The 25,032-nt window shown below is 44.4% G+C and overlaps 1 protein-coding gene across 5 annotated transcripts in view; it reads left to right on the top strand.

The window, feature by feature from the left end:
• Nucleotides 1-25,032, top strand: part of CCDC9 (coiled-coil domain containing 9) — a 381,329-nt gene that overhangs the window by 59,600 nt on the left and 296,697 nt on the right. For all 5 annotated transcript variants that reach the window (XM_078661011.1, XM_078661012.1, XM_078661008.1 and 2 more), the window contains 3 exons: nucleotides 4,133-4,159; nucleotides 4,662-4,766; nucleotides 8,202-8,348. In XM_078661011.1, coding sequence (XP_078517137.1) covers nucleotides 4,157-4,159; nucleotides 4,662-4,766; nucleotides 8,202-8,348 — 255 coding nt within the window. In that variant the 5' untranslated portion in view covers nucleotides 4,133-4,156. The remainder of the gene's footprint in view (nucleotides 1-4,132; nucleotides 4,160-4,661; nucleotides 4,767-8,201; nucleotides 8,349-25,032) is intronic.

Here is a 25,032-nt window from a genome sequence, read left to right as displayed (position 1 = left end):
CGCGCTGAGATACTAGCGCGTCTTTAAGAAATTGCATGCTCCTGAGGCGGAAGCCGGGAGAAACTGTGTTTTTAACTCTTATGTTTTAAAATTTTACCTGTGATTGATACTGTGTACTTTTAAAAACGAGCTGCCCTTCTCCTGCTCAGCGGTTCTCAGCGCTGACGCCAGCTGAGGGGAGTCCATTGCGTTCACGCCCACCCCACCTGGCCACGCCCCCTTGCAATAGTATTTAACCTCGCGCTGAGACACTAGCGCGTCTTTAAGAAATTGCATGCTCCTGAGGCGGAAGCCGGGAGAAACTGTGTTTTTAACTCTTATGTTTTAAAATTTTACCTGTGATTGATACTGTGTACTTTTAAAAACGAGCTGCCCTTCTCCTGCTCAGCGGTTCTCAGCGCTGACGCCAGCTGAGGGGAGTCCATTGCGTTCACGCCCACCCCACCTGGCCACGCCCCCTTGCAATAGTATTTAACCTCGCGCTGAGACACTAGCGCGTCTTTAAGAAATTGCATGCTCCTGAGGCGGAAGCCGGGAGAAACTGTGTTTTTAACTCTTATGTTTTAAAATTTTACCTGTGATTGATACTGTGTACTTTTAAAAACGAGCTGCCCTTCTCCTGCTCAGCGGTTCTCAGCGCTGACGCCAGCTGAGGGGAGTCCATTGCGTTCACGCCCACCCCACCTGGCCACACCCCCTTCCCTGTACTAATATGTGCTTCCCCCGGAAGCGCAGCGGACGAGCGCAGCGGGCGCGCCGATTGCGCGCCGAAGGCGCGCCTAAGGCAAGCCCGTCTGCGCCCGTCCGCGACCGGTCTGCGCCCGGCGCCGGTCACGCTGCTCATGACCTCTCCGACACAAGAAGGATAGTTTGGTCGAGTAGCGAACTCTTATTACTTAACCCTGCTAACCACTGCCAGGCTCCCAGGCTTGACCTTTCTATGCTGAACCTCCCCCCCTTCTGCTTACAATGCAACAAGCCACTATGTGGCGTTTCAGTCTCACCAAACTCCTACCCAAATACATCCCTCATTCGTTCGGCTACTACTCCGTCCTCCCCCTTTATTGCAGGGCTACTGAATTGCAGATCTCTGCCGAAACATGCAGACGATATTAACCTACTGCTAGTTGACGCCGAGTGGGACGCCCTATTTCTCACCGAAACGTGGCTTAACGATGGTAACCTTGCCTCCATTGCTCTAGCTGTCCCGCTCGGCTTCACTTTAAGTTTCTCGAATAGAGAGAAGAACAAAAGAGGTGGCGGAGTTGCGATTATCCTTAAAGACAGATATACCCTGTCTTCTTCCACTCCTACCACCCTCGCCGGCATAGAGGGTCTACACTTTTGCCTCCAAATTAACCCTCAAACGTCCCTTGCTGGCCTGGTCATTTATAGACCCCCAGACTGCCCTCTATCTCAAACTCATGAACTTATGGACTTCATAGTCCAAAACACTCTCTCTCACCAACACTTTATAGTAGTGGGTGACTTTAATGTTCATGCTGACAGATCGGACTGCCCACTAGCTTCCCAACTCATTAACACACTTCAATCAGCAAATCTAGCTCTAATTACCTCCGGTTCCACGCATCAGGCAGGTCATATGCTGGACCTCATTTTTTCTAACATTCCGGATATTACAACTAAACCCCCCCTACCACTTCTATGGACAGATCATTTCCTCGTCCCATTCCTTATCTCTTTCCCCGCTTGCTCTCGCACAACAGGAAAACGCACGTATGTGCGAAGGAACTGGGATAACCTATCCACCGAGACCCTATGTCCAGCGCTAGCTGCCGCCCTTCCTCTACTATCCACTGATGTGAATTCTGATGCAATACGACTGAATCACTGGATTGGTAGCACAGTAGATTCTATTGCTCCACCCAAAATAGCCACTTCTCGAAGAGATTCTCCGTCTGCGCCTTGGTTCTCTGCAGAACTGATAGCGGAAAAAAGCAAATGCAAAAGACTAGAACGTCAGTGGCGGGCTAGCTATTCCGAACCTGCTAAAAGTTGCTATAAAAAAGCTCTACATAGCCTTCATCGCTCTATAAAAAAAAGCAAAAAAAATATTCTTCACGTCTTCTATTGAACAAGCGGAACAACCCAGTAAAGAGATTTTTAAAATAGTTCAATCCTTCTTCAAACCCAAGGCCATCGAAACCGAAATTATTCCCTCCGGTAAGCTATGTCAGGATATCTCGGATTTCTTTGACCTTAAAATCCTGAAGGTCTACAATTCCTTCACCCCCTCTGAGCCAACAAATATGGCAGATCATGATATCTCTGAGATGGCTACCCCTCCTTTAACTCAGTTCCTCCCAATCACCTTCGAGGATGCACTGAAAGAACTCCTCAAATGCAAATCAGGTGCTCCTGATGATCCTTGTCCTCCCAAACTATGGAAAAGAATGTCGGATGTTACAGTGGAGCCACTTTTACATATCTGGAACTTGTCCATTGAGACTGGCACGTTCCCCGACTGTTGGAAACATGCTACTCTTCTCCCTTTGAAAAAAAAACCCAATGGCGCCCCCGATGATTTGAGCAATCTCCGCCCCATCTCCCTACTAGCAGCCCCGGGTAAAATGCTCGAAAAACTCATCCAGCGCCAACTTAATAGTTTCATCGAGAGTAGAGGCATATTACACGAAACACAGTCCGGTTTCAGGGCTGGCTACAGCACTGAGACTGCCCTTATTGAGGTTGCTGAGTCCATCAGGTGGTCGCTGGATTCAGGAGCATCGGCCATGCTGGTGCTCCTGGATCTATCTGCCGCCTTCGATACTGTGGACCACGGTAGATTGCTGCTTAGATTGAAGGACATTGGCTTAGAGGACATGGCACTGAGCTGGCTGAAATCCTACCTGACGAATCGTTCTCAGAAAGTTGCTCTGGGTGCTTTTTCCTCTGAACCTAAACAACTGTGGTGTGGCGTCCCTCAAGGGTCCGCCCTTAGCCCGCTGCTTTTTAATGTTTATCTGGCCCCACTTTTTACCTTGATCTCTAAATGGGGGGTCAAGGCGATCTCGTATGCGGATGACACGCAACTAGTCTTCCCATACGTTGAGTTGTCAGAAACAGCGTTCAGTAAAATAAAAGGCTGTCTTCGTGACGTTGCCAGATGGATGAACACCAACAAGCTAAAATTGAATGCTAGCAAAACCGAGGTACTATTCTTTGGGAAAAGTACCCCTCCCCCCCCCTGACCTTTGGTGGCCTACCGAAATGGGTCCTGCCCCCACCCCTGGCTCCAAGGCAAAAAATCTGGGTGTCTGGTGGGACGAGACGCTCTCCTTCTCCTCTCACATACAACATATTACCTCTAGCTGCCACTATAAACTCCGCAATCTCAGGAAATTCCTCTCTCTTCTACCTATTGACTGTCGCAAATCGGTGGTCCATGCGACGGTCACATCCAGACTGGACTATTCAAATGGCCTCTATCTGGGCCTCCCGAAATATCTGACACAACGCCTGCAGAGCGTGCAGAATGCGGCTGCGAGATTGATAAAACATGTGCCTTTCAGACATCATATCTCTCCGCATCTTCACGCATTGCATTGGCTCCCAGTGGCTAGCAGAGTTAAATTCAAAGTACTCACTCTAGCGTACAGAGCACAAAAAGGGAACTGTCCTAAGTATCTCAAACTCCGACTCCCCAGCTACCATCAAGAGAGACACCTGCGTTCGAACTCGCAGATCCTACTGGCTGTTCCCCGAGTGTGTAGGGCGAGACTCGGAGGCAGATCTTTCTCGGTAGGCACTGCGAAGCTCTGGAACTCCCTCCCCTCTGTCATCCAATCTGCCTCGTCAGAAGCCATCTTTAGGAAACTCCTAAAGACCTGGCTCTTTGCGCAGATAGCCTAGCATCTTCTCCTACCTTCCTCTCTGTGGCTGCGGTTTCTTTTTTAGCGCCGGGACACCTCCATGTGAGGTAGCTGTTCGCGCTTTTTATAAATGCCAGTATTATTATTATTATTATTATGGGGTTAGTAATTGCACATGCAACAGCATCTAGGAATATGTGTGCAACTTTGTATCTGCAGCCACCTGTTTCTTTTCTATTCCTTTCTAAGATTATAATGTATTGCACACACATTAAAACTCTTAAATATTTATTTTACAGGGATTAAGAACTTGGGTAGAAAATATGGTAAGTCCTACTTGTCAACGTACTTTTGTATATATAATATGTAACTGTTTGGAGGATTGTGGAAATGATAGACTCCAGAGGGCCTTTTTTGTTAATAATGTTTGCTCTTTTTGTCAACATATGTCAGTATTACATTTGAGGCTCCAATGGTCTATTAAATAGTTTTCTATATCTTTACTACTCAATAACTCTGATGATACCAACTTAATTTATAGCCACAATTTAAAATTCCTTCTCGTTTACAGATTGTTTTAAAATGTTCACTTTCGCTTTTTAAATATATTTTTTAGTCTGCTAAATGTATTTTTCGAAACGGTTGTGGGCCTCGGGTCAAGAACCTCTAGGTAAGGCTGGCTGCCAACTTCATACGAGAGCACAAGTTACTTTCCTCAATAGTTGACATGAATTTCAGCGGGCCATTTCTTCGATAGACTCTTGAAATGTTCATGTACCTAAATTGCAAATTTCTCTTTTAAGAGATTTATGTTCGAGATTTTTTTAGTCTTCTGCAGTTGACCTGAAGTCCAAAGAGGAGAAAGATGCTGAATTGGATAAGAGGATCGAAGCATTACGGAAGAAAAATGAGGCCTTGATGAAGAGGTACCAGGTAAAAACAAAAAGACGTTCTGGAAATGCATCTTTTCATTGACTAACACCGTTGAACATTACAGAACCTGTTCTGTTCTCTTCTGCACATGGATATTAAACATATCTTTCAAACTATGACAATGTGTATTTTATAATCATATTAATCCCTTATTCAATGCCACAGTGAAACTTTTCTTTTTTTTTTTATTGGAAGTTGATTTGCTTTGATGTGAGTCATCAGCCTTTGCACCCTCTTCATGCCTGCGTTGAACGCCAAGCCTCCAACTTTTGTTATCTAGTTTTTAAATGAAGGTTTTTTTTGTATTTCTTTCCATACTTGACGTTACGTCAAGTGGCAGCACTTCTGTTCAAACAGTTGCATAACTGTTCCTTGTGCAGCATTTAACTATGATGATTGGCCTTGACAGACCATATTTCTCCGCCACAAATGCAGAGAAATCTGCAGCAATAAGTACCATGCACGGGGTGGAAAGTAGGCTTGACTGGGTGTGGGTAGACTTGTTGGTTCGTGAATGCCCCCCGAACCCATATGTTGGAATTCCATCGCTGAAATATAGTAATTCCCCAACCTGACAATGCTGTGGGATTTACCCTTCTGGGATGGGGAGGGGAACTGAGTGCTACCTAGATTTGGTCGGAGTGTGGGGGGAGGGGCGGAGCTTTCTCCATTGGAAATGTATATTCCCTACAGAAAATAATGTGCATTTGTACAGTATGCTTCTTTCCCCTTGTATAATGGTACTCTATGTACACTTAAGCACGGGGAAAATGGGAGCCCATAGAATGTGTCACCTGATTCTTGAAATTTACACTGGAAACCTGCACCTGGCTCAGCTTTTTAGGCATACTGCGTAGGAAGATGGTGAATTCCAAAATCTAGTAAAATTTGCATCTGTTTATAGGCGTACATTTCCAGTTGCAAGTATACTTCTTTTTTGTGTGAAATGCCCCCTACGACTCTGGTAAAGGATACTGATCTCATTCGATTTCACACCAGAATTTCTTATTTTTCCCCCAGAATTGAGTTGACCCAAGACTCTGAATACTAATAAAAAATGACCAAGCTTTACCAACTGGAACATATCCCATGTCCGATTTGGTTATTGGAGTTTTTGATCCACTGCAAAACACTTCAACGCTGGTGTTTGTTTATGGAGAACAAAAAAATGTAAAGGACGTGCATGAGCGAACATTTCGAAGTGGATTCATTGAGACTTCAATTCTCTAGTTTGTGTTTCTAGTTTGTGTTATTAAGGAAAAGGGCACCAACTAACACCATGCATAATAGGAGGCTTGTATCCCTATCCAGTTGGTCTTCACACTCTGTCTCACCTTTGCACCAGATTTCATTCGAACCCGAGAGGCATTGAACCTTTCTTGCTCTTGATGCGGTATTGCTTGAGGCTAATCTAATCTACATGTGGACATAACCACTTTACTTAGGCACAGGCATTAGAGTGACAAGTGAAAGCATGCAGACGCATATGCTTAGAAATCACTGTGAAAATCGGGCATGGGAGGAATGCCTGTGCGGTTAAGGGCTCTAGTAGAGTGCCCAACTTGCTGACCTCGGTGTGAGCTCTTCTAGCACTTAACAAAAAATTGCGTGATTCGATTCTTTGCAAATTGGTTTATCCCCCTGTATCTTTAAGTTTAACTATGTGTAATCTGAACATGGAAATATGTGCAGTGTGCTGTTATAGGTTTTTCACTGTTAATATATTATTCCATTCATCTCCATCGCTTCTCTATGTACCGATTCATTTGACAATTACCACTGTTGGATCTGCCACCTCACATTGTGCCATTATGTGGATACAATATCGGGGCTCTTCACACAGTCATCCAATATCACATCATGAGCTAATAACCTTTACATAGAAAGGTTTCCAGCTTCCGTGTTGGAGGCGTTGTGCCATCAGTGTCCCGTCGGGGTTCTATGGGTTTTAAGAGCTTAGAAGCATTTGTGTCTTCTGAAGAGGCTATAGAAGGTTTATTACGAATTGATGGGCTCTAAGCCATGCACTTCTCTGTTGCATCACACTTTATTATTTTAAACAAAACTTTTTTTTAATTCTTTTTCAGTAGTAAACTTGTAAACTTGGGGATTTGTAGAGCGCAGTTGATGCCCGTGGGCGTCCAAGCGCTAGTAGATAATTGACAGGTACAGTTGCCACATTTTCATCGCAAAATGGTTCATATTTGGTCTTACGTTCATAAGTTATTTCCTCGTTTAGATGGGAACAACAGATTCAAAAGCGCTCAGGTTGCTAGCAACTGAAAGTGATCCACTAATATTCCAATATTGTCACACTGTTCCGATCTATAGTTCAATTGCTTTATTTTCGAGGACCAGTCCGTGTCCCACAGCCACACCTTGTGTGCAGGAGTGGTCTCTGACTCCATTATCTAGCTATGTTTCTCTCGGCTAGAAATACACCCAGCCCCACCAGGATCCATTCTCCTCTCCTGCCCACAGTCTCATGTGTGACACCCCGTAATAGTCTCTTGGGAGAGAAATTTGTAGCTTGTACAATGTATAAATAACATTCATCCTGTATCCTTCTCACATTGGGCATGTCCATGTCATATGTAGGAAGTCACCCATTCCTACCTGGGATCTGGTGCCGTTTGGAGATGGTCTTCAGCTATGTTTGGGGTGAAATAAACCCCGTGTAGACATTTCAGCAGTGCCCGTCATAATCTAGTGGATATGGCTAAGTTAATGTGTGCAAGTATTGCATCCCTCCTGTTAGCCCCATCTAACGGGAATAGATCCTCCTCCAGTTGCCCCCAAGAGCTGTCAAGTTGATGGGGGAAGTGTAGATAAGGCCACCTTTTAGATTCAAGATTCAACCCAACCCAGGCTCTCCATGGTTAGCTGGGCCTCAATGAGTCTGAATTCCGAGAGTGGCAGCCCAGCCGTGTGTTCCTTCATTTAGAGTAGCTGAAAAAATGATGTATGTGGAGATTATTTCAATCATTTTGGGTCTCATATGTCACCCTGTTGGGATATCCTGATGTGATCCCACAGGTTGCCTCACACCTTCATTTGTTCCAGCAAGGCAGCTGGTTTTGTGCCAATGAACAGACTGAAAGCTATGCCCCATCTCCAAGCTCCGCACTCTTTAACACAATTACTTTTTTTTTTTTTAGGTTTGCGCCATGTTACTAGTAGGTACAGTGTTTTTCGTCCAAATACGGTATTCATGAACTGTTCTTAATAAATAATTTTGGTGCATTTAAATTGGCTCCTGCTCTTACATCATTGTTGTGTGTGATATCAACACAACCCTGCGTTAAAAAGAGGATCTGCTCAAAAAAAGACCCCCCCACTGTAGGTTCTTGGCGAGAACAACCCTTCCTGTTTTGTTTAATTCGCCCTTTCCACCCACGCAGCGTTTATTATTAACAAACATCTTCTTGCGCTCAGGAAATTGAGGAAGATCGGAAGAAGGCTGAACAAGAGGGCATTGCGGTGACGACCCCCAGGAAGGTGAAACAGCCAGACGCCGAGCCAGACAAGAGGCGGAAGGAAAAGGAGAATTTGTCAATCACTGTTGATCTCGTCAACTCCTCGGTAATTCGTTTCTTTTCATCTATTTTAATTTAGAGTCTTTTAATATGTGCAAATATAATTTCAAAGACGGCTTGAAGCAGCAATCTGATGGAAATGTGTGTTCTGCCTCTGTTTATCGCATTCAAATTGCCAGTCTTGTGATTTGTCAAGTGATTTATATAAATTATAACCTCAACACTTGTAGAAGGGCATGTATGTGTTTTTATTTATTCATTTTGTTAAGCCTCCTTGTTGGAGCAATGCCTTTTATTCTACGTCCTTTGTTGGAATAGTTTTTAAAAAGGAGTTTAACTGAGGATCGGCTACTACGCGTAACAGAATATAGCCGCAGAAATGTTTTAGTTGCTGCTGTTTAACCTACAACTACCAGACTACCACCTTTGTCCTTTCCCCACAGCCCGCTTGCTTGACTGACCACGAGTCTAGAGTTGAATCCCTCTCCATCCACTTCTATGTGCTTGTACCTATGAAAACCACTACAAACTCCACCACCTGGCTCACCACGGATTGAGTGTACCTTGCTGCTATTAGTTGTTTTCCTGTGTAAAATTCTATCGTATCTGTGTTTAAGTTGTATGTAGAGTACTCCACATCTCCTATGGCTATGAATGCGCTGAATACATACCTGAATAAATACAAATAGCCCAGTAAACAGCGAGAGGGTGGGAAATAAATGTGTGTGTGTGTGTGTGTGTGTGTGTGTGTATGTATATGTGTATATGTGTGTGTGTGTGTGTGTATATATATATATATATATATATATATATATATATATATATATATATATATATATATATATATATATATATTCTGCAAGTTGTCGCTTTGGTGAACGAACGTGCACCAATAGTGTCCCGCAACAAAGAGTCGACCCAGGGGTGCTGGTGCAAGGTGATATTTATTTTCGTAAAGCCAGCGCTGCCGCCATGACGCGTTTCACCTCCAGGGAGGCTTGATCACATGACAAACTACACACGCTTTGCAAAGCTATTTAAAGTGACAGTGCAATCAATTAGATCATAGGCATGGATGAAATACTATACAATGAAACGCTACTTTGTGCAAATAGTCAAAGAATGCCTAAAATAAAGCAATTATTTCAGTGAAAATAGCACAATCCATGAAATCATGTAAAACGGATTTCATAGAAAAAAGAGCTTATTTACAAGGCAAAAGAGACATGATGAAAAGCCAACAAAAGTATATACATGACAATTAATATTATCTATGTACACTAAGGGTATTTTTCTCATAATCATGTCATGCCCCACGAAAAAAACAGCTCAGTATATAAGTTTAGCAGTGTAAATCCAAAGCCATATGATGCTAGATCTCAAAATAAAGCCCAAGTGGGCAAGTCACAGTAGAAGACTAAATAGCCAAGAAAAAGTGCATGAGGAAATAGTGCAAATATGTCAATAAAGTGCATTTTAGATTAAAAGTTCTCAAGTGTTAAAATTCGTACCACAGTATCACTAGTTGTAAGAAAATCATTTCATCAATATATACAGTTACAGAATAAGGAAAAACCCTGTATCAAGAACAACGAATATCACTAAATCCGGACAGGTCTTATGAACAAAAACTCCTAAAGGCAGGTATACAGATCCTCCCTGTCATTGAGGCCATTAAGATTCTTGGTGTTGAGCTCCAAGATGTATCTCGTCTCAAGGAGACGGAGTTTGGCCTCACGGTCACCTCCCCTCCTTGACGGCTCAACACAATCAATCAAAAAGAATTGGAGTTTATCAGGGATACCTAGATGTTTCTCCTGAAAATGCCTGGCAACCGGATAGTTCTGATCATGCCCAGTTATTGCCCGTATGTGTTGGAGTATTTGCTTGTGGGCGGGCAGCTTGGTGCTGCCCACGTATTGGAGTCCACATGGACACTCCAACACATAGATGGCATACTCAGTTTTACAGTTTAGCCATTTAGAAATGGCAGTGGGATGTTGTTGAAAGGGGCTTTGGAAGTGGGTTCTGCTGGAACCATGTCAGCAGGCTTTGCATTGTGGGCACGTCTTAAAGCCCTTCTTTAATGCTCCCCAGGTTGCAGAAATCTTGGGTTCTAGAGTGTTGCTAACCAAGGTTTTGGACATGGAAGGGGACTTCCTAAAAGTCAAAATGGGTTTGGTACCTATCTTGTGACCAATTACTGGGTCACTGTGGACCAAATTCCAATTTTTATTTACGATTTTGCGTAAGGCCCCATGTTGACGATTGAATGTCAAAATGAGTCGTGGAGAACTCATTTGTCCATCTCCTGTTGTTGGAATCACCAAGTTGGTTTTCTTGGATTTGGAGATTAATGCCTCTTGCCTGCTTACTGAGTTAGAGCGCCTGATCGCTTTCATAATATTTTCCGAGGAATAACCCCTGTCCAGGAAGCGTAATCTACATGCCTCCTGTGCAGCCGCACATTCGGCATCCGAGCTACAGATCCTCCTGATCCGGAGCATCTCCCCAAATGGAATGCTCCGAATCAGATGGGCAGGATGTTGGCTGTTAGAGTGCAGTATGGTGTTACCAGCACTGGGCTTCCGGTAGAGACGTGTACTCAGGGCGGAATCCTTCACAAATATTTCCACATCCAAAAAACAAATCAATTCAGAACTTAGATTTACAGTGAAATTGAGATTAACGTTGTTCAAATTAATCAAATCAACAAAGACCCTGGCACTATCCTGGTTGCCTCTCCAAATAATAAAAACATCATCAATGTAACGTAAATATAAGGCAATGTTGTTACTCACGAACTCTTGGTGCTGGGTAGCGAGGACCTGCTCCTCCCACAGCCCGACGTGTAAACACGCGTAGCTGGGTGAGAAGCAGGCCCCCATCGCCACACCCCTTATCTGGTGATATATAACTCCATTGAAAATGAAAAAATTCTGTTCAAGGCACATTTTAGTCATATCGACCAGCATTTTGTTATGTGCTGTTGGATGAGGCAAATCTTTGTTGAGGTAATAGTCCAAGGCTTTGAGACCATCTCCGTGCCTGATCGAAGTATAGAGGGATGAAACATCCAAAGTCATGAGCACCATATTTTCTTCCCAATCAAATTCTGCAATTTTACTGAGAAAATCAAAGGAATCCTTAACATATGAACTAAGGTTCCTGACATGATGCTGTAAAAAAAAGTCAATGTATTTGGAAACATGTTCCAAAGAGCTGTCTATTGCTGAGATGATGGGGCGTCCCGGTGGTGTAGCACTGTCCTTATGAACTTTGGGAAGCAAATAAAAGGAGGGGATTACCGGATGTTCTTTTTTGAGGTATCTAAATTCCTCATGTGATAAAAGCCCTGCGCTTTCCGCCAAATCTGAAGCTTCTGATGCTGCTCGATCCATGTATTTTTGACAATTTGGATGTTACTCCTGCGGTAGCATGATGTATCATTCAATTGTAGTTCCGCTTGTTGAAGGTACATGTTTTTTGGCCAAAGGACCACGTTGCCGCCCTTATCGGCCTCCTTTACAATGATGTTGTGGTCTAGTTTGAGTTTTGTGACCAATTGGTAGTAACATTGATTCTGTTTTGAGATGTAGAATTTCTTTTTATTAATGGCGGTATATAGATGTTTCATATCTCGCACTACAATCTCCTGAAAAGAGTCCAAATTGTCATGAGCCATGATTGGCTGGAAGATCGATTTGGGCTTAAAGGGTGTAATCTGTTGTCCAGTATGTTCAAGTGGAACTTCCCTCAGGTTGCCCGTTGAGGATTGTTGTTGTAAATCCCAAATGGTATTAAAAGTCGCCTGGCTTTGGCTGCTTGAAAAGGTCGGACTGGATACTGTTTCTGGTGGATTGGATTTCTTTGGATGCAATTCAAAGAATTTTTTGAGTTTTAATTTCCTTGTGAATCTGTAAAGATCCATACGAGTATCCGCATAATTCATGTTGCATGGTGGGCAATATGACAGTCCTAGATTTAGTACAGCAGTTTCAGCCGATGTAAGTTTCAAGTTTGTGAGGTTGGTTACTGATTTTGTTTGGTTTTGCGATTTCTCCTTTGGTTGCGCTTCCAATGGCTTTGTTTGCCCTGGTTGTTGCCGTTTGATGTTCCTGGAACGGCATTTCCGGCGTTGCCAGCGTTTGTGGTTTGCCCGCTGTTTTTTGGAGCGCGGGCTTTGTGCGATCGTAGAGTTTCGCGTCGATCCTGACACAGGCAATCCACCTCCTGTGCCAAGGAGAGCTTGGTAAACCCCAAAGCTGCGTCACGGCTGGGGTCCGTCTCAAGATCACTTTCCACCGCCGAACTTAAGCTCGAAAAAGAAGTTGCAGGGAGCAAGGTTTCTTCTCTTGCTTGTTGGTTAGTCATATTGGAACGCGCTTTAGCTTTTACTGCATCTTATTTTTTTGCAAATGTAAAAACCTGTCCATTCGCATAGTCAACTCTATCTCTTTCAAACTTGAATGTCTTCCTTTTCTTTATTGTTTCTTCTTCCTTAGCCAGGCGAATCATCATATCAGCTCGCATCTTACTTATAACGTCAGTGACTTCTATTTTGGAGATTTCATCCTCTAATGCATCTATTTTTATCTGGAGCTTGATACGGTCACTTTCGGCGTACTTCACCAAAATGCGTAAATATACTTTGGAGCAATCAAGGTTCGCCTCTGCCCATTCTGCTAACATAGCAGGGTCCGGGTCGTCGTAACTGGGGGCAATGGTGCTTCTCAACCCCCTGGGTACACGGCCCACCTCCAAATAGCGGGAGAGAGACCGATGCTCCCACCATTTAGACTGCTCTGCACGCATTAACCGCTCCAGTTTTTTAAAAAGGTCTCTGGTTGTGGGAGTTCCCGTTTCCTGTATCAAAGGTGTGGTACTAGATGATCCCCCAGCCGGGGAATCGAGAAACATGGATTCTGCTGCCTGTGCTCGATTGCGTAGTCTGTCGGCGGCCATACTGTAAAGCGCTATAGGTTATGGCTAACGTGTAAAAATAGCACCAAAACGGCAACTTGGTAATAGGAAATGAATGTCCTACCAGTTGTCGCGCAACTTCTCACTGCTTATTCCTAAGTGCTTTCCGGGGTTTCAAAGACTCAGCTCCGGTCCTTCAGCCAATAGGAACACAGACTCTGGTCAACCGCCCACTGAAACACATTTACGGCCAAGCAGGGGCGTTGCGGCTTTCTCCTCGCCGGAGATCGTAGTAAATTCCCAGAAAACCGGAACTGCTGATTCCTGCCGCGTAGCCCTCGTCGAGAAGGGGTCTTGCTCGTACCTGGAAAGCCTCGGTACAATAGATTCTGCAAGTTGTCGCTTTGGTGAACGAACGTGCACCAATAGTGTCCCGCAACAAAGTCGACCCAGGGGTGCTGGTGCAAGGTGATATTTATTTTCGTAAAGCCAGCGCTGCCGCCATGACGCGTTTCGCCTCCAGGGAGGCTTGATCACATGACAAACTACACACGCTTTGCAAAGCTATTTAAAGTGACAGTGCAATCAATTAGATCATAGGCATGGATGAAATACTATACAATGAAACGCTACTTTGTGCAAATAGTCAAAGAATGCCTAAAATAAAGCAATTATTTCAGTGAAAATAGCACAATCCATGAAATCATGTAAAACGGATTTCATAGAAAAAAGAGCTTATTTACAAGGCAAAAGAGACATGATGAAAAGCCAACAAAAGTATATACATGACAATTAATATTATCTATGTACAATAAGGGTATTTTTCTCATAATCATGTCAAGCCCCACGAAAAAAACAGCTCAGTATATAAGTTTAGCAGTGTAAATCCAAAGCCATATGATGCTAGATCTCAAAATATAATATATAATTATTTTTTATTTATATAATATGTGTGTTTTGGTCTAACTAGTGATTTGAGGGCCTAATTCGCAAAGACCTTTGTTCACCAAAGTTTACCTTAAATGTTTATAGTGATAAATCACACACATAAATTCCCTTTCACACAATTAAAATTTGGTGGAATTTTAAGTGTGCAACGTGTAGTGGAATTTCCACCTTGTTATATTTGGTATAATCTGAGGAAAGCTGTAGAGCAGGTGCCCCACAGTGCAGTACGATTCATATGCAACTTGCTGACACTACCCCGGTCTGAAGACCTGCTTGCTTTTACTACTGCCCAAGTATTAAGTGCATTTCCAGAGTGCTTATGGAGAGGGAACAACATGGTATTTGAGAGGTGTAAGTAAGGTGTTTCTGAGGAAAACACAAAGGTCATGGCTAGAATGCTTACAAAAAGTGTCCGCTACTGGCCGATGCTCAGGGCTGCATTACTGTTCGTCATTTTCTGCCAACTATGCAACTGCAGACCGAGACCAGCCATATGCAAATGCCTTGTTCCTTCTTTAATGCAAACAGTAAATCCCAAATTGGTGGCCAGAGTCTCCTCTGAATGGGAACGATTGCAACACCAGGCCGATTTGGCCATCTTCAGCATCATAAATGAGATACAGCTTTAGTCATGTGGCACAATGAGCATAGGAAACATGTCTAGGTCACTGTCACACTTAACCACATCGCTGCGGCGGCTATTCCGCCGCAGCGCTAAGGGGTGGGGGGGCCGCGCAGCGGGCGCATGCTGGTGACGGAACCGCTCCGTCACCAGCAGCGGTTGAGCTGTGCTCATGACTGAGCGGTTCCGTCATGGCCCCGCCCGCTCAATAGAATGCGCCGCGCAGGCGCGAAATTCAGCGCCGCGCAGGCGTGTCGGGCGGGCCATGACGGAACCGCTCCGTCATCAGCACAGCGCCACTGCGGCTGATGACGGAGCGGTTCCGTCATCAGCACAGAACCGGTTAAGGTGACTCTCTAGAGAAAACACAAAGGTGGTATGTGGAATGCTTGCAAAACATTTCAGCCACTAACAATCAATCAGGGTTGCATCCTAGTCCCTAGTTTTTTGCCCACTATGCCGCTACAAACATGACCGCTATATGGAAACCAAACCTAGTCCTGCTCTAATCGGACCGCAATGTTCCCTTGCACTCCCCAGGTGTGCAGCACTGGTAAGGGTACAAAGGGGTGAAGGGGGGAGTGGCTGCTACACAGGCAAATATGGGGAAATAAATGGCATCATGTAATTTGTTGTGGAACACGCAGCGTCCCACAGATTCCAGCATAGAAAATTGTTAGAATTTAAATCCGCACTCATTCCCTGCTATATGGGAGCCTCACAAAATCATGTCCATTCATGTGCTGGCAAGAACCCCTTTCTCCATCCTCTATTCCAGACCTTTCTTGTGATTGTTCTATCCGCTATAGACAGGTTTACCAGGATTGCAGCATTTCTTGTTTGGATTCCCTTTGTATCCCCTTGTGCAACTTGGGGTTGGAATTTGCCTATTTATTAATTCATCTCTTGTCTGAATGGACCTTCAAAGCAATCCATGAGACTGAGAAGAAGCTGGGATCACCATCCAAAAAGAGGCCCTTTTGTCCCGCAAGCATTTTTTTGGGTAGTGCATGAAACCTGGCTAAGCAAAGAAAGATCTATGTACTTCTTCTTTTATGCATAAATAATGTTTACTTGGTTTGTATAACGTGAAAGAAGTCCTTATTTAGCCTGGTACAACTCGACTAGAACTTCAAAATGGAAAATGGCAGATGCAAGGAACTATGCGACTTTAGTCCGCTGACGCCACTCTACGGTCTGTTGTTTGACTCCTACAGTCTTTCACTATTTTGTTGAGCATTATTGAATGGTTTGATGTGACCAGTGTCAATCAAGATTGTAAAATTATCTTCCTTTGTACAGCTTAGACCCTACTGTGAAATTAAGGATTTTGTTGATTAGGCCAGAGTTTTTATTCCCTCCTGTCATCAAGAAGATCCTGCAGATATTAAAAGAGAATCGGGGACAAGGGATTTCCCAAGTTTGCTTGCAGTGTCTTTGCTCTTTTGGAGGACAGGGCACTAATGGGTCCAGGTTGGTCCAAAATATCTGCTTTGAGCTGAGCTTCTGCTTGTGATCCCTAGTGTTGCCTGTCCAGATTCGGTTAGACCGGTGATACTTAAAGTACGGCCCGGGTGCCACCATGCAGCCCTCCTGACCTTTACCTGCGGCCCATCGGGCGCCGGCGGCAGCAGCACAGGGCTGCTGTTTACTCGGCAATAACATTAAAACAAAAATATACAGCAAGCACTTATTTAAAGGTTAATTGTAGTTTGGGAACCTAAGTAACTAGGCCCTTAACTTAAGAAACACCTTTGATTTTAAAGGCCACAAACGTATAAAAATAGGATAGTCTTCCAAATCCCAAAAGTGTATTTCATTGACCTGTAGAACCATTTAACCTTAGCAGAGCAAATTATAGCAGAGCAAATTATAGCAGTGCATTCAGAAGTATTTTTTTTAAAGTGATGGTTTTCAAACATGAATTTAGATATGTTCATGCCTCCCCGCGACAACAATGCGATTAGTGATTACGTCCAAGCACAGGAGATGGTTTTCTACAGCACGCATCCTGAAGTCACGTATTTTGAGGTCCTCTTATATGTGATAATGAAGAAAAAGGAGGGAAATTTAAATGAAACAATTGCCCAGGATCACACAATTTGGTCAAGTGGAAACGCTGATTCATCCCAGGGTTTCTGGTTTCACATTGCACAATGGAGTTCAGCCACTAGATATACATGGTTAACTTCCACCACACCCCCCCTTACACTCCAACCTCCCCCCCCCTTTGTACGGCTGACATGAGTGTGGCCCTCGGTCACACCAAAGACCAAACTTTGCGGCCCCCATGAAAATGTTTGTGAGTACCCATGTGTAAGACCCATCGGCAACAGGCTGAAATAGTTGATCACCACATCCCTCTCCACTGGCTTTAGGAGATTTGAATCCGTGACAGTCCACTCCCCTCGTTCTCCATTTTTGTGTCTGGCAGATAGTTTCAGGTGTGTCTTTTGTGATTCAGTTCTTTAGTCAGAACCTAAACTAAATTGTGGTGTTCTTCGGAGATCTATTTATTCTCTTTTACTATTTAATCTCCACATAATCCCTTTAGCCAACCTGGTTCACTATAGTTGTATCGTCCTACTTTTTTATAAGGAGATGAAATTCAGATTGTGTTGAAGATAACCAGGGATATTTACATGATAGCCTTTGCATTCTACAGTTGGTTAATCAAGGATAAGGGATAGTCATCTCATATTGAATGGCGTTTGGACGGAGATGTTTGTCCAGCTTGCCCCCCTCTTTTCTGCGACCTCTTTCTTGTCACCCTTCTTGAGTCCGAAACCAGTATTGTCCACATGCGTAAAAAAACTTTGGCTTAAAAATTGCCTCTACCTTCTCTGGTGGATCATGTAAATGGGGTACATAGAGCTGTTACGTTCTATTACTCTCTTTGAAACATATCTTATATCAGTTTCCATTTTCTCACAGGGTCCAGATTGTCAATGCCTATGTTTCGTTGTGTCTTGATTATTGGAATTTGATCTACTTTGGTCCTAGAGTACCTAATTAGCTAGCTTGAACTCTCAAAATGATGCAACTAGCTTGGCGCTGAGCTAGAAGATGAGACCATTTAACTCCAATGTTGGCCTCCTTACAGTGGTTGCTTTTAAATCTGTTTATCTGGTGCACAGAACCATGTTCACTACACCAGGTGCTTTTCCGAGCTCCCCGGCTCAGTCTTCATCACATAGCTGTATCATTAATGTCTCACAACAAACTCTTCCTTGCTGTTGATAAAGTCCTCTGTCAGACTATTCAGGGTCACGCTTTTTAGGTCAGGGCTTGGCAGCACTTGAGCTGCTCTGCGAGGCATGCTGTATTGAGGTAGGGACTTGAAGCTCCACCCTCTCTCCGCCCAAATTTTTCGTTGGCTTGTCATTGTTCACTGTAAACTGTGGCTGTCCATTGTTCAAAAGGTTTAGTAGTCCATCCCCAGTTACGTGTGTTGTTACTCTGTAGGCTTTAACTACAACCTCCAAGCACTATTTTCTCAAATAGCTTTGTCCTGCCTGCTGTTGCAGGTAGGAGAGAGTTGTCCTAACGCTTTTTAAAATTTATATAGCATGCATTTGCAATGCAGTAGGTCTCGCGTTTGCTAGAGTTTAAGCTATTGGCATTGTAAATGAAAGCCTTTTTATTTATGTTTTTAAAAAAAAAACATAAGTAATTGTCACTTACAGTGCCAATAGCTCACACTCTCATAAATGCCAGACCTATTGCATTGCAAATGCTTGTTCTGTTTTAGTGGCTAAGAAGTGAAATTCCCAGCCCTTACATCCTAAGCAAATTGTGGACCTCCGTAAATTCAAGAAGGCGATGAAGACATGGTTGCTTATGATGGTAATATTTTTCGAGGTCTGTTAGTTTCTTAGCGCCTTGACACCCTTTAGATTGAACGCAGCACTTTACTAAACACCTGCACTAAACAAGTCTGTGCTTTTTGTCTGCATGGTAAATCATGTATTACAATTCTGACATGCCAAATATGTAGAATGGGAGGCAAGGGAATTGCCGGCTTTTTGAGATTGTTGTCTGCTCACAATTCAAACATCCACAGAAGGAAGCTATTATTATCTCTATGTAGGATGTCATGAATGCATGCAAATCTACATTGTATGAATCTACATATTGCCTACAGTCCGTTTTCTATACGTGAGCTGTTGGCAATATGTTTATTACACAACAACACTACTTCTTGCTAAAGACTTTTTACTTTTCATCCTCTGCTGCCACCTAGTGGTTGTAAAAAAAATATGACCTTAAATCAGCGACAGAGCCTTTTGTGTAAAGAGCACTGTGCTTTAATTTACGTATTTGTGACATTATGGTGAACTTTCTTTCCCACGAAGGCATGATTTTCCGATTATGTAGGCAGTGGTTAGAGGTGGGCGGGCCAACAAATTAACAAGTAGTCGAGCCAAGGGCGAAATGTACATAACCTTGTGTTTGCGATTCACTATTAGGTAATTGTAAACAGCTATGTGCCAATGTGTGTTTCACTCATTTAGCGATTCCCAATGGGTTGCAAATAGACCTACCAGGGCTCGAGTCGGGGTACCACGCGGGTGGATGGCGTCGCCCCCACTTATTTTACCGGGGGACGCCGTCCCCCCTGCCAAACAGCTGGACTTCACTCTTTGGCCTCTGTGGGACGCGGAGCTCGGCACCTTTCGTGACGTCATTTCTGGTGACAGCGTCCCTCCACTTATTTTGTTACGATTTGTGCCCTAAAACCTACCTCATTGATATTCACGAGGTAGGCTTAGTGTACGACCTGTTGGGCAGCGCAAAAATCACAGGTATGGTGGCCTGCTGGGCCAGCAGACTACCATGTCTGTGATTGCTTTTCCGTCTATTAATCCTTGCGTGTCCCATGAAAAAACTGCAACCGGTATTAACGTGGCCAAGTCCGACGCGGACTTGGCCAAGTCAATACCGGTTGCTGTTTTTTCGTGGGGCACGCAAGGATTAATGGACGGTCCCTTGCCTGTGCCTTGTTTTGAAGCCTGATTTGCCTGGCGCTCTCAAGCCTCGCGACTTTAACCATTCAGCACCCGGTACCGATTTCTACAGCTTAAATGCGATATTGAGGTTGATTCTCTTCGGTATCTACAATGGTGGTTCTATCACTTTGATTGGCTCTTGGTGTGAATTCCCTCCCAAGATTGGGCCATTGGATGCCAGACATGGATCTCACCAGCCTACTCAACAGATTACAGATTATATTCATGTAATCATCATCCTGATGATGACCTCCAATCATAGAGGTTGAAACGCAGTCGACCCAGCAACGCCAATTGCGGCTTGTTATTGGTCATTTTTGCGAATAATGAAACTTTGTATATAATTGTAAATATTGTATTTTGACCGTCACAGATTGTTCCTTCACTTTTCACCGCTTCACGTTGTCTCATAATCACTTGTGTCACTGCGCCGTTTATTCGCTCACTCTTGCCAGTACACTTTTGGTTGTTATGGTTACCGCAATTTATTTGTATTAGTGTGCTTCTATATGCAAATAATAACTTTTGAAACTACTTTGGTCTCCCTTACTCCTTCCCTTGTGTTATGTTTTTTATTCACGTTTTTTATTTGTCTGTTGATGTGACATTCCTGTTGAGACACTGTATTTTTGTTATAATTTGTACCCGGTCTCAACTGGGGTAACAGGTTTTCTCCTGTTGTGCTTATTTCTCTATGTTAAGGCTTAGTTTAGACCTCTTAGTGCATTTTTTTCTGAATTAATTTACAATATATTGCAAACTCGACCCAAAGGTATTCGAGCGCTTTAAATCAGCACCAGATATATTACACTAGGACACATGCATTGTTTATAGGCACAGGCAAATGTAAGGATTTGCCCAGACTTGCAGGATATTGAGCTGACGTTGAGACTCAAACTTGTTTCCCCAATTCCAAAGCTGGCAGTCAGGTGACATGATCCTGGGTACAGGCATCAAGGTTCTAACACTACTTCGAGCTGAGCCATACTTCATGCTCCAGCCTCCCTCCAACTTCTAGTGACTCGCCCACCTCTAGTAGTGGTTGCCTTTAATTTGCAAGGGGGTATTTGTAATGGCCTCAGTCTTGTGATAGCATGTATCTCCATACACCACAGTGTAAAAAATTAATGGCTTTGTGCCAGGCATTACCAGCATTTTATTATTGCTAGTTGCTATTTGTAAGCAAAGTCAGTTCATGCTGGTTTGCTAGCTAAAAACTATAGCAAGACTACTTTAAAAAAGGTATATGAAGGCGTTTCGCTCCAAGCATCAGATCCTATAGGTATTTACTGACCTATATGTGCATGCACATATATCTTGGCCCATTACCTGCTGTGGTGCATGCTCTTAACCAGTAATTCTAATGTTAAATTTATGTTTTACATTTTTGACCCTCCATACGCAAGTAAACATTGTTGAGCACCGGTGCCTATGAACTTTGCTTTACTGTCTTCCACAAAACAAACTCCAAGTAGGTTTGTGATTTCTCCCTCACTTACATTTATGTAAATGTATAAATAGTTTTTTTTTGTTGATTTGGTGTGTCTTCAATAAGTAAAGATTTATTGACAGCAGTTAATTACGTAGGAGGGACCTAGGTAGTGAGTGTGGGCACTTTATTGACTCGCAAGGCTACAAATGAATTTTTTGGATGGCCATTAGCATGTAGCGTTACCTCCTCGATCTACAGTCTGTGCGTGTGATGAGAACCTCTCCTTTTGTCCATCCGCATTGGACTCTAACTGCTAGGTCTCTTCTTTGCCCTCTAAGGCTGCTTTTGAACCATGCCCTCTTTTTTCCCAGCGATGGGTCAAAGTGTGGATTTGACCCTGGAAGCCATTAACAAAAGGGACCGTTTTGAGTTTGCTTAGCGCGGACTTCCCAGTATTTGCCCTGTCATGATGGGGACTAGTGTGTTTAATGATTAAGCAAGAGAGCAGAAAACAGACAGACACAAACACACACACTCGCTCACTCACTCAGTCACTCACTCACTCTTTCATGGATTTTTAAAGAAAGTTGGCTGCTAAGTAATTCAGCCTGACCAAATGGATATAAGAGCATCAGAAGAATGTGCACATTCACCAGACAGTGCATTGAGAGAAGCACAAGTCTTTGTTTTTACTCGCTTCTCAAAGTAATAGATTTTGATCCTTGTCTGTAAGAAGGCAAATTTAAAGGAAAAAGCACTCTTAGAAAGACTGCCTACCTACAATTCATGTTAACATTAACTGTTGCCAATGTGGTGGTATTTTTCATGAAATAGCGTAACTTATTTCTTCCATTGACTGAAAGATTTAGTTTTATGTCCATTTTGAGTTGACAAAAATCTCAGCAAAAGGTAACAATGTTTAATGAAAGCCATGGAGAATCAGTTCTGTCGGTGAACCTGTTTAGCTGATTTTGCTGCCACTCCAACACAAAATGTAAAATTTTAGGCAGATTGCAAAATTATTCACTTTACAAGAAGTTTACATATTTTATTGTCTTAACTGTGTCTAGAAATTTGCCTATCTCCGAGTCATATTGATCAGTAATAAACACAAAAATCCAGTGGCAAACAGTTTTGCAGCGTGAATCTTTCTGGATTCACTATGCTGTGCATATTCCGCAATCTGGTGGTTGGGTCCGGAATCGTAGTCTTCTTTTTTTTTTTTTTTTTTTTTTTTTGTCATAGCCCAGGTGGGCGTCGACGTCCCACCATTTGGTGTACCTTCGGTGACGTCGGCGTGCTTCCGGCGGAAGCTACCGCCCTTGGGCGCCATCTTCAATTTCTTTTTTCCGCCGTTGGGTCTGGATCGTCGCGTGAAGCTCCAGAAGTTTTGGAGGAGAAAAGGAGGAAATACAGCAACTCTTCAACGGTAAAGACCTGAGAAGATCGGAAGAAGAGGACCATCGGAGAAGAGACGACGAAGAAAGGAAAGAACTTCGAGATCTTCGACGTCCTTGGAGGAATGCGCACACAGGGGGCCCCCTGAGCGCAGGGATGTACAAGACACCCTTTAAATTCTGCAAAAACTGCCACCACAAGTTCGCGCGGAAGGACCAGCACCCGGTCTGCAACCTCTGCCTGCTAATCAACCACAAGAGCAGAGACTGCAACGCCTGCTCCGTCTTCAAGCCGAAGACACTCCGAGTTCGAGAGAGACAGAGGACAGCTCACCACACGATGCAGGGCAAGGGCCAGGCCCCGACGCTTTATGAACTGGGCCTCTCCACCGACGACGAGGACAACATCGCCGAAAGTCCAGATGACTTCACGGTCGCAGAGACCGATAAGAAAACGCCTGACAAGGTAGGAGAGTCTACGACCCCGAAAACACTCACAGGGTCTCGAAAACCAGATGCAGACTCTCGAAAGTCAGAGCCCAGAGCCTCGAAAGGAGCACCGGCACCGAAAACTTCGACGACCGAAGCTGTATCCTCCGAAAAAGAGCCCAGCGGATCCTTCGAGAAGGACTCCCGGAGGCCGAAGACCAGCGAAAAGCAAAGGTCATCGAAGCAAGCCCCCGAAAAAGGGTCTTCGACTTCGAAGGAAAAGGAGCCGAAGAAAGTTTCGCCGCCGAAAAGAGCAGCCAAAACGCTCGACGACGAGCAGGCCGCAGAGATGCAGAGAAAGAAAAGAAGGCTCGAGGCCGAAATGGAGAACATCCTTCAGAGAAAGAAGGACTTCGATGAAAAGATGAGAAGTTACAGGATCCCCTCGAAGCCGGCACCGGCCGACGCTGAGGGACAGGAGCTCGAGGAGTTCGACGTCGAAGAGACGCCAAAAACTCCGGATCCTTCGGAGCATGAAGAGGAAGAAGACCTCTACTACACAGAAGGAGATTACGGGGAGCAGCAGTCAAGCTATGGCTCAGGTTCCTCGACGGCCCAAGACCAGGAATGGCAGGACATCGAGGCCGAAAACCCGGAGGAGGCTGTGGAAACATACCCCTCGAGGCCTTCGCCACCGGATGACATTGGGGCATACAATGAGGTGGTCAGGAAGGCGGCAGCAGCTTATGGAGTTAAGCTGGAAGAGGAGAAGCCAAAAGCAGATTTCCTGCTGGAGACATTGCTCCCCATACAGACAAGAAGCCAGTTCTTGCCCATTCTAAAGAGTATCACAGACCAGGGGAAGGAAGCCTTCAAGGACCCGGCTACATGCAGATCAGTAACGCCGAGGACGGAGAAGAAATACAAATTCTCCTCCCAGGACCCAGCTTACATCAAGGGATCCGTCACAGCAGATTCAATAATCGCTGCAACGGCCAGAAAAAGGGCAAACGTCCCAACAACATCTGGACCTCCACCTGACCAGGAAAGCAGGAGGATGGATCTAACTGGCAGGAAAATAGAGGAACGCCGCAACGCACTGGCGGATGGCGAACTCCAACGCCCTCCTGAATAGACATCAATACCAGCATTGGGATGAGATGGGCCAATTGCTCAAGCACCTCCCGGAACAATACCGTGAGAGGGCATCACACCTTGTGGAAGAGGGGAAAAGCATCGCTAACTCGTGCCTGAAGACAGCCTTGGATGGGGCAGAAACATCCAGCAGACTGATGGCTATAGGCATCACAGAGAGAAGGCAAGCCTGGCTCAGGATCTCAGGCTTCAAGGCTGAGGTTCAGAACAACATCCTGAACACACCCTTCAACGGTGAAACACTGTTCGGAGCCCCAGTTGACAAGAAGCTCACCCAACTGAAGAAGGACAACAAAACGGCAAGGTCCATGGGGGCCCCGCAATTCAGGGGGATGAGGAGGGGCACTCCTACACGGAGGCCGAACGGCAGAGGTGGAAGTCAGCGAGGAGATTCACACCAGAGTTTCCACCAGGGGCAACAGAGTGACAACCAAGGTCACCAGGGCCAGCAGAGGCAAAGCTGGAACTACCAGAGCAGGGGCCAGTCCTTTCGATCAAGAGGAAATGGACGGGGCCAGAGAAGGAGAGGCGCCGAACAACCCCCCTCTAAGTGACTTCACACGGGAAAAAGGTGCTCTCCCACTCGCACCCTCCGGGGGAGGAGCACGAGAAAACAAAGAGGAGAGGGCTACACGGACAAGACACAAAGGAACATGTGACGCCAGTAGGAGGAAGATTGAGATTTTTTTTTCTCCAGGAGTGGAGAAAAATAACAACAGACAAGTGGATACTCAACATTATGCAGTTCCGATACTGCATAGAGTTGGAAAAGAGACCACCAAACAGAAAGCCAAAGAAAAGAGAGCACTCGGGAA

This window comes from Lissotriton helveticus, chromosome 9, assembly GCF_964261635.1.
Source record: "Lissotriton helveticus chromosome 9, aLisHel1.1, whole genome shotgun sequence".
Taxonomy (NCBI): Eukaryota; Metazoa; Chordata; class Amphibia; order Caudata; family Salamandridae; genus Lissotriton; species Lissotriton helveticus.
This window is presented reverse-complemented; position numbering and strand designations above follow the sequence as displayed.